We start from the raw sequence: 14,365 nt of genomic DNA on the forward strand, positions 1-14,365 counted from the left end.
TTTATCACTACCCTAAGGAGTCTCAAAGCGGCTAACATTCTCCTTTCCCTTCCTCCCCCACAACAAACACTCTGTGAGGTGAGTGGGGCTGAGAGACTTCAAAGAAGTGTGACTGGCCCAAGGTCACCCAGCAGCTGCATGTGGAGGAGCGGAGACGCAAACCCGGTTACCCAGATTATGAGACTACTGCTCTTAACCACTACACCACACTGGCTCTCACTGCAACCTCTGTCCAACAAAGTCCTGTTAGCACAAGGACTTTCATTTGCATAGTGGGACTTCTGCTCCCTGCACACACACCCCACCAATATTTTCTGGGAGTTCTGTCTGGAACAATGCCTCTTTCTGGAGATTTGATGGAGGAGAAGTACATCTGCTGCCTTCTAAGAGTGCTTGCTATTTGTCTCCACTTGGTAAATAAAACAAATCAAAACATTATAGGTTTCCAATACTCTCTCATTCACAGGAAACCAACTCTGAGTAGTACTAATGATTCAGGGATTGTCCAATGTTCTGAGAAGTAGGAAGTGTGGAACAATATGTACTGTATATGCATTCATCAACATTATATTGTGAACCACCCTGTGATCCTTAGATGAAGGGTGGTATAGAAATTTAAGAAATCATCATCATCATCATCATCATCATCAAAAAACCAGGGCCAGCTCAAGATATTTGTGGCCCATGAATTATGAGATGTCCCCCACTCCCATTCCATTTCTAGAAGCTGACTGGACTGCCAGCTGGATCTTACTTCAACACTTGATGTCAATGGGATGACATCTTCCAGCATACCCGAAGGCAGCAGGCTAGTTTAGGGGACTCTGATAGGTCTGTGGCACACATAGCTCTGATCTCCAAACAGAGGCAACAGCTGAGTTGGTAGGGCTCGGGAGAAATTACTGCCCCCCAGCATCTGCTGCCTGAGGCAATGGCTTTACTCTGCCTAATGGTAGGGCCATCCCTGCCTAAAAGGCCTCTTGAAGGGATCAGAAGCTTTGCTATTGATTTTCATATGGTTTGGCACAAGATCAAAGCCCAACAAAATACCATACAAAGAAACTGGGACTGTTATTTTCTTACCTTGCTATGGCCATATTTTGCAACTCCTGAATCTGTGATTGAACTTGTTCCTGAGGTGCGTCAACTTCATCATAGTGGATGGAGCCAGAGAGGGGCAGCGTTTTGGCAGTTTCGCCTAGTTCCGTTACTAAATTCTGATAGATGTTGATTTCATGCTCCAGGGCCTAACAGAAAGCAAAGTTCTAACTGAAGTAAGAACTTAAGTGAGGCCAAACATACAAAGTTGAGAAGCAACAGCTGAGGTGCCAATGTGAGGCTAGAACTTTTATTGATAATATTATATTCATCATCATACATGTTATATATTATGTATTTCTATACAGTTTATATTTGATTCGACAAATGCTTCAACAAACATCAAATAGATTGAGGCTAAAACAAGGGTATTGAGGCCAGACATTTTCCAGCAGATTTATTCCTGGCAAAAGCAAACAGTCTGCGTATTTAATTTTTGCCACCTTCAGGCAAACTGCAGGAGCCAATTAATATACCGAATATATGGATGACTCATTATTGGAAAGGCTAAGCTATTGCCAGAAGAATTATAGCTGTTTTCCAACTAAGGAAAGCATTATCACTTCATGATTAAATCTTACAGAACTGGTTCTGGGGGCAGAAATCTTACATATGGCAGTCTAGCAGGGCTCTATAACACAGGCCTGCAGCAAGGGTTCTCCTGGGACAAAGGGAGAGAGGGACGGGGAGATTCTGGGGACTGGGGTGCACCTTGAAGGACCACATGCAGTTGATTCAATGTGCTGGAATATTATATAACATTGACCTGCTATACCTTGATCAAGACACAGCCATTTTAAGTTTAGCCTCCACAATGTGTGCATCCATTGGGCAGGCATCCTTAAGGGTAACCTCAGGCTAGGAAAGAAACTATTCAACCTCTTCAATAATACATGCTACATTCATTGGGGCAGGGGTGGTGGGGGAGGAAGACTGTGCACAGAATTACCTTATGTTTCTTAATGAGTTTTTGAGTTGCAGCGCCATCTTTGCCACACTCTTTGCTGGTTACCAGTGGGAACTTCTCTGCTACCCAACTCTCCAGGTCCAAGATATCTATTAAGTACTTTGTAATTAAAATAAAAATAAAAATAATGGTTATTGTTATTTTTCTCCCTAGGGAAACGTTTCCTGCAAAATACTATTGTTACAAGTTAAAAAGCAATCGATTCAGTGGGCAAAATGAGAAGCTTGTTGAAATACGCAAAATAGAGGGTGGAATTCAACGTAGTGCTAAGGAGATTATTCTGTAATCTCTCCTTTCATCCAGCATGGGTTGTTTTGGGGGTTCTGACAACCCTCTGGAGAAAATCTGAGGGAAGGATGTGGAATGGGAAGAAACAGGGAAATCGCTCTGGCAGAACCCCTTCATCTCCATTCCAGATTGTATCTAAGCCTAAGAATATGTGATTGTAATAACACAGATTCTGTTCTGTTTACCCCTGCCTTCACTTCCCTTTTCTGTCACTGTCTCCCTTTTGTTATTTTTTTTTTTTTTTAGATTATAGGCTCATTTGAGCAGGAATATGTCCTCCTGAATTTTAAAAAGACAACAGTGGTAACTCCACATTTGCGAACTGTTACTCAGTTACAGCAAAAAAAATTCCTTCCAGTAGCACCTTAAAGACCAACTAAGTTAGTTCTTGGTATGAGCTTTCGTGTGCATGCACACTTCTTCAGATACACTGAAACAGAAGTTGCCAGATCCTTCTATATAGTGAGAAGGTGGGGAGGGGTATTACTCAGAAGGGTGGTGGAAATGGGTGATGGGCAGATAGCTGTGGTGAGCCTGTTGACGACTCTTAATGACTGCAATAGGTCTTACAGGAAAAAGCAAGGGGTGAGAAGGTGAAAATTGGCTTTGTCATGTATAATGAGATAAGAATCCAATGTCTTTGTTCAGACATGGTTTCTCCATGGTTTTAAGTTTAGTAATGAGTTGCAACTCAGCAGCTTCTCTTTCCAGTCTATTTCTGAAATTCCTTTGTAGTAAAACAGCTACTTTGAGATCTTGTATAGAATGTCCTGGGAGATTGAAGTGTTCTCCTACTGGTTTCTCTGTCTTGTGATTCTTGATGTCAGATTTATGTCCGTTTATTCTTTGGCGTAAGGTTTGGCCTGTTTGTCCAATATAGAGAGCTGAAGGACACTGTTGGCATTTGATGGCATACACAATGTTAGACGATGAGCAATTAAATAGTCCCGAGATGGTATGTGTGATGTTGTTGGGGCCAGTAATGGTGTTGTCCGGGTGTATGTGGCAGCAAAGTTGGCATCTGGGTTTATTGCAGGCTCTGGTGCCAGTGTCCGTGTTAAGTCTGGTTGTAGTATTATTGTGGGTTAGGACAGTGTTTCCCAACCTTTTTTGGGCAAAGGCACACGGAGGTAGGCTGGTGTGCCGTGGGAGGGAGGCGGGCGACTCGGGCGGCGAGAGGCGGGGCGGCGGCGGCGAGCACACGCGGGGCGGCGAGCGAGCTCCCTCCCACATCCCATCGCCGCTCGCTCCAGTAGGCCGGCCGAAGCGAGCGGCGATGGGATGTGGGAGGGAGCTCGCTCGCCGCCCCGCGTGTGCTCGCCGCCGCCGCCCCGCCTCTCACCGCCCGAGTCGCCCGCCTCCCTCCCACGGAACACAAGGCAACGTTCCGCGGCACACTAATGTGCCGCGGAACACTGGTTGGGAAACACTGGGTTAGGAGTTGTTTAAGATTGGGTGGCTGTCTGTAGGCAATGAAAGGTCTTCCTCCCAGAGCTTGAGAAAGAGAACTGTCATTGTCCAGGAGAGGTTGTAGATCTCTGATGATGCGTTGTTCTGATGAAGCTCATACCAAGAACTAACTTAGTTGGTCTTTAAGGTGCTACTGGAAGGAATTTTTTTGTTTTGACTATGGCAGACCAACACGGCTACCTATCTGTATCAGTTACAGCAGACACACAGAGTTCATTCAAATCCTATAGACCTTTGGCACCTTGTGCACTTAAGGTACATGGCTTGCAAACTGTGTGAAATCAATATATAGTGAAATATACCTGATGGAAGGCAACAGATTGCTGTAGCTGATTGATTCTTTCCTCACATGCTTCCTCCAGCTCCTGCCAGCTTTTGCTCAGTTCCTGGCACTTTTCCTTTACTCTCTGAGATGGGACAGGCTTGCTATCTGTCATGGCTCTTCCCATCTCCAAAACCTTAGAGACCTGCTGCTTGTGACCATTCACTTCTACCTGCAATTCCTAGTAGAAGAAAAACATGCAGAAATGCCATGGAAAGGTGAGAGGTAAGGGCTAAAAGTAGTAAAAAGAGGCATTTATAACAACTTAGAAGGTGCTTTCCATTTTTCAGAGCCACCAAGTTATTTCTGGAGTAAAACCCCCAAAAGTCTAAAAGGTCAAATACTATTTTTAAAATAATAATGTAGGTGTTGATCATCCAAATGCCTGGAAATTCATTTTTGGAAGGGGAATCTCCTTGCAAATTAATTTTGGAAAAGGAACTTATTGTAGGGAGATATGTGGAAGGAAAAACACACATTTTGTGGGGCTGGAGTTCTGTGGGGTCTAAATGTTATGGGAGTGCAGAAGTGAAATAAATTTGTAAACAGAAAGATCTTTTCAGCATGTGTGGGAAAAGAGGAGTGAAAATCATTTGCCATGTAAGATAAGAACATAAGAAAAGCTCCGGTGGATCAGACCGAAGCCCTATCTACTCGAGTATCCTGTTTCCTGCATTGGCCAATTGGGGTATGAGAGCAATAGCACTTCCTTTCTCTTGATCGCTAGTTCTCTTGAACTAGCAATTGAGAACGTATTGTCTCTGATCAGCTTTCTGACTAGTAGCCACTGATAGCTAGAAACAGACAGGCAACATTTAGTAGGATAAAACTCGAAGAAAATGTGTGTGCAATGGCGGGGATTGCTGGCGCAGCCGCACTTGAACAGCAAGCCACACCCCCGCCGAGCTTCCCTATTGGGTGCCCAACTGGGGAGGGGCGTGGCACACCAGCCCTGGAGTTGAAGCAGGGGGCAGAGCGCCCCCTGCATGACGCGGGAATCGTCTTCCACTCACAACCCCTCCCCTCTGGTAGGAGGAGAGGCTTTCTGGAAAGCTGAATGCTTGATGGATTAAAGTTACTACCCTATTTCTTAACTCCTAACAAAGAATCAGGGGTTTCCTATTTGCTACATTGGCTTTAGCACAGGGTGCTAAATATGGCCTTTATCCATCAAAAATAAAATCAGGAAATATGTCTTTTGGTTTCTGAAATTTTAGAGAGGGATTGCCATCCTGCATTGCCTTTTTCAACCTTATGTGGTTTTTTAAAAATTGCTGTCATGTTGAAGCATAAACATTTAAAAAAACTTCCTGTCACTCGTAGCACCAGAGCTAAGTTTAAACATGTGTCTTATGTTCTGAATATTGTCAAGCTGAGGTGTTTCATTCTGACACTAATTTTCGAGAGAAGAAAGTAAAAACAGATTATTCACGTAACTTCTAAAATATGTTGGCAATGCAAGATCACCCAGTCAAGTAGGAAGGGGAAAATAGCCATTATTTCATTCTTTATTACATTGATATGGAAGAATTCTTGGGAAACTGAGTAATGTCCTCAACTTGGACCCCTATACCTGAAGGGCCACCTTTCCCCCATTTGAAGCTGCCTGGGTCCTGAGGTTGTCATGTGAGGCCCTTCCCTACATGCCAGATCCAGAGTGTGGTGATTGAGGCCTTTTCTATATGGAACGTTGTCTCCAAGAAGGCCTTCCATGTGCGAACATAAGAACAGAGCAAGAGCCTGATGTATCAGGCCAATGGTCCATCTAGCCCAGCATTCTGTGCTCACAGTGGCCAACAAGATGCTTGTGGGAAGCCCAGAAGCAGGACCCGATGCAACAGCACTCTCCTCTTCTGTGGTTTTCAGAAGCATTAGTGCCTCTGACTTGGGAGGCTGAGATAGCCATCGTGGCTGGTACCAACTGATAGCCTTATCCTCCATTGATTCATCCAATCTTCTTTTAAAGCCATCCAAGTGGGTGGCCATCACTGGCTCCTGGGGAAGCGAGTTCCATAGTTTAATGATTCACTGAATGAAGAAGAACTCTATTTTATATGACCTGAATCTTCCAACATCTATCTTCACAGAATGTCCATGAGCTCTAGTCTTAGAGAGGAATAACTTATCATCATTTAGGTGTCAGGCATTTTAGATTTCTTGGGCATTTTGCAAGCACCAAATGTTTGGATGCTTTTATTCTATGCTTTTAAAACACCATATATTTTCATTACTGCATTTTGTTCCTGTTGTAAATTGTTTCTGAAGTTTTTGTTGTGGAAAGTAATAGATAAAGTCAACAAACCTACCCTAAGGAAATTTGGTTTCTTTTTTCTCCATTTCCACTGCGAATTCTATGCTCGCTAATCTCTGTGCAGTGCCACTAGTAAATGATCCAACTTTTCACTAAGCACATATTTGCAATATTTTCTTCATCCCCTGAAGCCATTTAAAACGAGTGTCTATAGCAGGGGTATAAATGCCTGTAGCCCTTGGGATTTTGTTGGGCTCCATCAGCTCCAGGCCACATAACCAAATGTCACTGGTGATGAAAGGTGTAGTCCAGCAACATCTGGGACGCCACAGGCTCCCTAATTCTGCGCTCTCTCTCTCTCTCTCTTTCAGTGGCTGGACTGATTTGCCAAGAGATCCTGCTGTGAGGAAGTAAATCTTCAGATGATTCTATGCGTTGGCATAGTACATTTGCTGTTCATCTGTTTACAAAACACTGCTGTGGGAACACAGCCGTCCAGTCCAAAACCCAAATGTAAGCTCCTTTCAAAGGCATTCATCTGCACACAAAATTTCTTATGCTTTCAAGAGCAGTAACTTGCAACAAATGCATAAAATACCAATTAATGTAGTAATATCCCATTACCCCCTCCAGTTACTGAAAACCAAATAATTAAAAACAATACTAAACATGCATACCGTAGCACTTCTGTAAGAACTTATGGCTCATATTTTGTTGAGTCTGCAGGAAAAGGGAATTCCAGAAACATAGGGAAACAGCCATTTTATATTCCAGTGCAATGTGATTCTGGCAAGCACAGCTGTTATATTCAGGGTGGCGCTCTCTTTTTTCATTATTAATAGTTTTGATTATTCAAGGCAGAGGAAAAGATAACAAAAAAAGCAACAGCCTTTCTAAACACCACTTATGTAATATATATATATATATATATATATATATATATATATATATATATATGCAGGTTTTGGTGTCCTCGGGTGTCTTCCCGTGTAAAAGTTGGGGTGTCTAGGCGACGTTTCGACGAGGTCTCACTCGTCATCTTCGAAAGCACCAGCCTGAAGATGACGAGTGAGACCTCGTCGAAACGTCGCCTAGACACCCCAACTTTTACACGGGAAGACACCCGAGGACACCAAAACCTGCATTCCTGTACCCGTGAAAATCTACGAAAGCATATATATATATATATATATATATATATATATATATATATATGCAGGTTTTGGTGTCCTCGGGTGTCTTCCCGTGTAAAAGTTGGGGTGTCTAGGCGACGTTTCGACGAGGTCTCACTCGTCATCTTCAGGCTGGTGCTTTCGGCTTCTTGTTACTGGAACAGAGCAGGATCTCAGTGTTTGAGTTCCTATAAATACTGTTGAGGAGGTTTGGTGTATAGCCTCCAATGTTCTGGGCAGAGAGGAAGTTCCCAGGCTAGTGTGCCTTTTCTTCTTTTGTTCCTTAATTACTTGAGGGATATCTTGAGTGATTTCTTGAGTGATATCCTGAGTACCACTTAGGTGGGTCATTAGGTGTGGATTAGTTGCTAAAGCCTTTGTGTCTTGACCTCTTGAACTTTGTGAAGAGTTTTTCTGAGAAGATGGCTGTACTGCACTTAGTTGTGCTCTGGCTTGGCTTCGTGTATAGGGGCGAGCTGTGGTTTTGTGGCCTGTGCCAGCCAGATCTGTGTAGGGATTGCAGGGGGGTGCAGCATCCGGAGGTGCCACCATGGTTTGGCTACTGGATGGTGTCTGTAATTTATCTGTGGAGAGGGTCTGGGTTTGGGTCTGGTGTGGTTGATTGGTGATGGCGTTCTGTGTGCCTCTGGATCTGGTGTCAGTTTTTGTGGGGAGGGCTAATTTCCAGATGTCTGGCAAGCGGGATGTGTCGTCACGCTTGTTCATGTTGTGAGGGTGTTTCTCTATCTCGATGGCTTCCATGATTATTCTCTTGTGGTGATGTTCCATGTTACAGAGCAATTTGGAATCTGCAAAATTAATTTCGTGTCCTGTTTCTTTCATGTGTTGGAAAAGAGAGGAAGTTTTTTCTTCTTTTTTGACGGCATTCTTGTCCGAAAAGAAGCCGAAAGCACCAGCCTGAAGATGACGAGTGAGACCTCGTCGAAACGTCGCCTAGACACCCCAACTTTTACACGGGAAGACACCCGAGGACACCAAAACCTGCATTCCTGTACCCGTGAAAATCTACGAAAGCATATATATATATATATATATATATATATATATGAAGTGATACAATTATGGAATAGTTCCTATATGCCATCAGATAAGCTCGAGGATATCCCTCTTTTGGAATGTGGCGGGCAGCAAAAATAATTCATTAAAGCCATATTTCTAGGTTGGAAGGTACCTTGTTCCTCTCTCTGCTAAGCACAAGGCTCTCTGCATCTAGAGTTGCCCAGTGGTCTCCAGCTTCGCTATGCTTTTGGAGGTCACATACAGTGGTACCTCAGGTTAAGAACTTAATTCGTTCTGGAGGTCTGTTCTTAACCTGAAACTGTTCTTAACCTGAGGTACCACTTTAGCTAATGGGGCCTCCCGCTGCCGCCGCCGTGGGATTTCTGTTCTCATTCTGAAGCAAAGTTCTTAACCTGAGGTACTATTTCTGGGTTAGCGGAGTCTGTAACCTGAAGCGTCTGTAACCCTGAGGTACCACCGTACTGCTAAAGTACAGAACAATCAAGCAAGCATGTTGCCATGGCATTAGGAGGCTGCCACTTGTTTACCATTATAGATCTCAACCCTACAGCTAGGGAAAGAAGCAAACTCTCCTGAAACATCTTCCAGCTGGTTGGAGAATCAGCTATTAATCTCATCCTGAAATAGAAAACATGCTGTAAACTTGTGACAGCAGCTATCAGAACTGAGGAGTCACCTTGTGCTTCTGTAGAAAGCTTTGAGCCACATTCAAGGACTGGCCTCGGTTTGTGGAACTGGCCACTGACATCCGCTCACTAATCCACTTCATTTCCATGTCATGGTAATGGTAGAACTGGAACAATTCCACTCTGGCCTGAAGCAGCTGGCCTCTCTCAGCAAGAGGTTCCTGGAGAGAGGCAAACCTGTGAACCAGATGTTAAAACAATGAAGTTCACACACTCAGCCCAAGAAAATGCAGGATCCCCTCAATAAGCAAACATTCTTATTAGTCAACATAATTGATGAGTCACAAAGAAAAGGTCAGTGATCCAGCTGTCAGTGAAATATCTTCCCCTCTATAATAATGTATAATTCTGAAATATTGATTTTAATCTTCTGCACCCAGCTTGCTTTCTTCACTCACATTGCCAAAACTAATTAGAAGAATCAGTATAAAATTGCATGTTGGGAATGTTATGAATTATAGAAGCCAGCAGAGTCACTTCTCCAATCATACTTCGACGAAAATGATTTGTGTGTGTTTGTGTCCCGTTAATAATCTGGTGAAGCTGTTAATAATAACAGGGAAGCTGATCAGCATTTTACTGTTGCAAAAAAGCCTGTGAGATACCGTATTTTTCGCCCTATAGGACGCACTTTCCCCCCTCAAAAAATGAAGGGGAAATGTGTGTGCGTCCTATGGGGCGAATGCAGGCTTTCGCTGAAGCCTGGAGAGTGAGAGGGGTCAGTGCCCACCGACCCCTCTCGCTCTCCAGGTTTCAGGAAGCTCTGCGCAACCCTTGGGAGACCGGCTTGAAGACACGCGGGCTCCGAAAGGTCGCGCAGAGCTGCCTGCATTCCAAAGCCTGGGGCACGCTGAAGAGCGCGCCCGGGCTTCACGCAGCTCTCCGCAAGCCTGGGAAGACGGCGCGGCTCCCTAGGCTTGCGGATAGCAGGCTGTTCTGGGGGCTGGGGTCGGGGGAAGCTCGGGCTTCCCCCGTGCCAGCCCCACGCCTGGGGGGGGGATAATTTTTTTTCTTTATTTCCCCCCCATAAATCTAGGTGCGTCCTATGGGGCGGTGCGTCTAATGGGGCAAAAAATACGGTACTTTAGGTTGAGATAATGATTTGGTCATCCCTTCATATCAAAGTCGGGATTTGACTCTTAAGTTTTCCACCACATCCAAGCCCAGTACTCTTTTCATTGCACCATACTAGCTCTCTCTGCATTACCTGCTTATGTTATGTTTGGCTTTATTCCAGTGTTATATTTCTAGAAAAAGAGGTGCCAAAACTCACTATGAATACCTCTCTCATTCTCTTAGAATGGCAATGGCGCCCACCTGAGAGGTGCCCAAACTGAGTTCTGGCAAATTCTGGCTGAAAAAAAGTTCATGCTTTATTCTATTGTTAAAGTAGTCTTCTGAGTTCTGTGGAACAAGCAGTATCAAACTGTGCTTGGCTGAGATATAAAAGTAAATCCTTATGGACAGGAGAATAATGAAGCCTTGTACAATGTACTATGTTTACAGAAAGAGCAACCCACCATTCCAAATACTTCTGTGTCTCATCCAGAATCCTTTCACTGTCAAAATGGTTTGTAGCCATTTTCTTGGCATGCAACACAATTGAGCTCATTTTCTCAGCCAATCCCTGCATCTCATTTTCCAGCTGACTGTGTTCCTTGAGCAAATTGCGACTAGAACGCATGTCATGGCCCATCTCTGCATCTCGAAGACTCTTCTCAACCTTCTCTATCTTCTCTTCAGCATCCTAAAGGGGAAATATTGACATGTGGATGATTCCCCGCTTTGCTCTCTTTCCTCTGGCATAAATTCTCTGTGGCGCTGATGGAATGGTGCAACCATTCAGCAAGCTCTGCACCTTGGTTTTTATTCCTTGGTGCAGAATCTGCTATGAGCACTGCGAATGCTCATTTTCTGCTGTCATAGGAGGAACATAGGAAACTACATTATATAGAGTCAGATCATTGATCCATTTAGCTCATGACTGTTGACACTGACTGGAAGAGGCTCTTCAGAGTTTCAGACAAGGGACAATCCCAGCCCTGCCTGGGGACTGAAACTTGAACCTTCTGCATGCAAAGCAGATGCTCAAGTATTCCGCTACTTTACATTTTCTTTACTAGTTTGAGAACCTAAAACTATTCACTGGTTAAATACTTTAAAACAGGAAGAGGAAACTGTAGCCCTCCAGATGTTGGGTTTCAACTCCCATCAGCCCCAACCAACATGGCCAACGATCTTTTAAAATTTATGAACAGTGGCAATGGCACTCAGTTTAGCCCTAGCCTTCCTGGTGGAAAGGCATTTGCCCCTGACCTCAAGAAGTTCCATAAGTTGTTCTTGCTGTCCGGCCTGCCTCAGTTTGTCTCCTCGCTCTATCATCTTGCTGTACAGCTTCTCCCATTTCTTCTTCAGCTCTGACATTTTATCTTGAATGGAATCTGCAGCATAGTGGTCATCCTGAACCAGCTGTTTTCCAGCCTGGAGAGAGACAGTGCATTTGGTCAAGAGAAAACTCCTGTAGCTCTGGTTACTCCTATCTGCCTCTGTTTATGTCAAAGTGATTGTATGCAGAAGAAGCCAGTATCCTAAAAACTGCAAAGCGATGCTCACCAACCAGTCACTGAACAAACCAACAATGCTGTACATTGGTGGCCCTGATTTCAGAAGGCTGAATTCAAGCTGAACTTAAGGGCAGTGTGTTGTTTTCATCTGTTTTGCTGTAGGAAAACTCTGCTCCCCATCAGTCTTTTGCATGAACTTTGACATCTCTTAACACCATATGATGGGAAAGTGCATGCATGCATACATGCAAACAAACACTTGCTTAGAATGTTCTTCCTAATACATTGCTGTAACTGTTGTGCTACTAGACTCTTTTATTCTTAAAATTCAATTTCTGCTTTTTAGTGTTATATGCAGGCATCCTAAGTGATATTACAAGCAGCGAAGTAAGCAATATACTTGATAGGCACAGTTCTTTGAGGCTATGTACTTTGCTTCCCCTGAAAGCCTAGTTTTAGGCTTCTGCAGAAAGCACCAACACATTTTCAGTTTTAATATTAGAAATATAATTTAAAAACAAAAAATTAATACTAGCTTTTCAGAAACACAGAATTTCAGATCCAGTGCTGTGTGCTGTGCATGTTTGTTGTTTGCTATTAGAATCCAGAAATATGCACGGAACACTTGTACTTAAATTTGAAATGTTCTAATCAAACAAGGAATTGTTGGCTATTCTGCCAGTCATCAATATATCTCCATGAGACCAGCCTTACCACCATCAGCTCCACATAATGCTTCTTATTGGCCATCATTTCTTGTTCTGCAGCTTCATGCTTTTTGAGCTTCCGTAGTATGTTTGTTGGCTCACGGTAGGACTCATCTGATGCTATCTTGTATTTCTCCTCCATCCACATCAAGAGTTCAGCAGTGTCATGAGTGAACTCCTACAATTGCATTAAATCTCTTTTTCCCCCATGTACATGTTGATACATTAAAACATATATTTACAGATAACACAATAAAAGCAAAAATGCATTAAACATAGTGTGTATTCAATTACAACGTTTAATGTCACATTATGGGATGTTCCTGTGAACCCGACCCTTCGCAGTTACAGCACAGAAAAACATTGTGGTTGATTCTTATTTTGAAATTTTTCCTACAGCTGCATACTGGTCAAAATACTCTTTTTAGAGCAGGTTAGGTGAGCCCTTTCTTATCAGAAAGTTGGAATATATGATGCAGTAGGCATTAAAGGCAAACTTGGGCCAGTCCCTCAAGAACTTGGTGTGGTAATATGTCCCTGCGGACCCACAATGCCTCTTATCCCTTACATATGAAAGTCTGCTATAAACATCACCAGCATTTATTTCATGCCAATGCAGAATACAAAAGTGGCACACTCCCTGCAAAGAAAGCTTAAGAACAACATACCCATCCTTTAAAACAGGCCCCAGGCGAACTCTTCAGGTTACACTTTAGAACACCAGTGAAAGGTCACAATACCTAATATTTCCCTGCGTCAAAGAATGATCTGCTGTGGAAAGCAAACATATCAAAGAGCAGTATCCAGGCCTAACCTTCTCCCTGATATGCTAGTGTCTACATGCAGGTCATTTTTTGTGTAGGGAAGCTTTTAAACATGTGTTATTCCAGCCACATTCTAGGATAAACTATATGCTCTTTCTGAATATTATAATCCAGAGGTTTTTCAACCTTTTTGAGTCCATGGCTCCCTTGACCAGCTACATTCTTTCTGTGGTACCCATGTGGGGCTTGGGAGCCCAGTTATGTCACCCCCTTGCCTCCAGAGCTTTTTGAACACCCTCCCTTGTGGAGTGTTCCCTCAGCCTCCTTCCCTCTCCCCTCTCATTGGGAGCCCTCCGGGCAGCTGCTGTTGCTGCACCTGGTCTTTGAACTGCTCCCCCTGCCCCAAAGAGAGGTGCCTCCCCACAGGGCCAGGCCCAGAAGCACCATTCACCTGGGGAGCTTGTAGCCAGGGCTGCTGCAACAAAGAGCTGTGCATGCCTTGGGGAGGCAGAGACGCAAGAGGGCATCAGAGGAGGGAGGGAAGGAAAGAGGGACAGAGGCCAGTGTTGCCCGCAGCACCAACTGACCATCATTCAAGGCACCCCAGGGTGCCACAACACACTGGTTGAAAACCACTATATAATCTGATGTTATGAACTACAGCTGTCATCACCCCTGACCTTGGCCATGACAGCTGGAGATTATGGGAGTTGTAGTCCAAAACAAAAGGAAGCCACTATGTTAGGTACCCCTGAACTGGAGAATACTCAACCTAGGTAAGCAAGTAAGCAAGTAAACAAGTAAACAAGTAAGCAAACAATCCCCTTCCAACCTCTCTACATATGGTTTGTGATACACTGCCCTCTAACCTGTAATAGAAGAGAAGCTAGTAGCCTCTTCTTCCTCTGTTCATTATTATTAATTAGCAATTTCCATCTCTCTCGTATGGCAGCCATTCTCTCCTCAATCCTGTAAATGAAATAAGAGGAGATTCAATTTCTCCAAAGGGAGAAACATGGGTTGTGGGCAAGGAGC

General features: G+C 43.9%; 1 protein-coding gene across 1 annotated transcript in view; it reads right to left on the bottom strand.

Annotated features, from left to right (window-relative positions):
- SPTBN5 (spectrin beta, non-erythrocytic 5) overlaps positions 1–14,365 on the bottom strand; it is a 106,585-nt gene that overhangs the window by 62,253 nt on the left and 29,967 nt on the right. The window contains exons 20-27 of the mRNA XM_028723562.2: positions 14,200–14,299; positions 12,574–12,744; positions 11,612–11,776; positions 10,816–11,042; positions 9,286–9,472; positions 4,126–4,326; positions 2,048–2,164; positions 1,084–1,247 (exon numbers count right to left, since the gene is read on the bottom strand). Coding sequence (XP_028579395.2) covers positions 1,084–1,247; positions 2,048–2,164; positions 4,126–4,326; positions 9,286–9,472; positions 10,816–11,042; positions 11,612–11,776; positions 12,574–12,744; positions 14,200–14,299 — 1,332 coding nt within the window. The remainder of the gene's footprint in view (positions 1–1,083; positions 1,248–2,047; positions 2,165–4,125; positions 4,327–9,285; positions 9,473–10,815; positions 11,043–11,611; positions 11,777–12,573; positions 12,745–14,199; positions 14,300–14,365) is intronic.

Source organism: Podarcis muralis, chromosome 1, assembly GCF_964188315.1.
Source record: "Podarcis muralis chromosome 1, rPodMur119.hap1.1, whole genome shotgun sequence".
NCBI lineage: Eukaryota > Metazoa > Chordata > Lepidosauria > Squamata > Lacertidae > Podarcis > Podarcis muralis.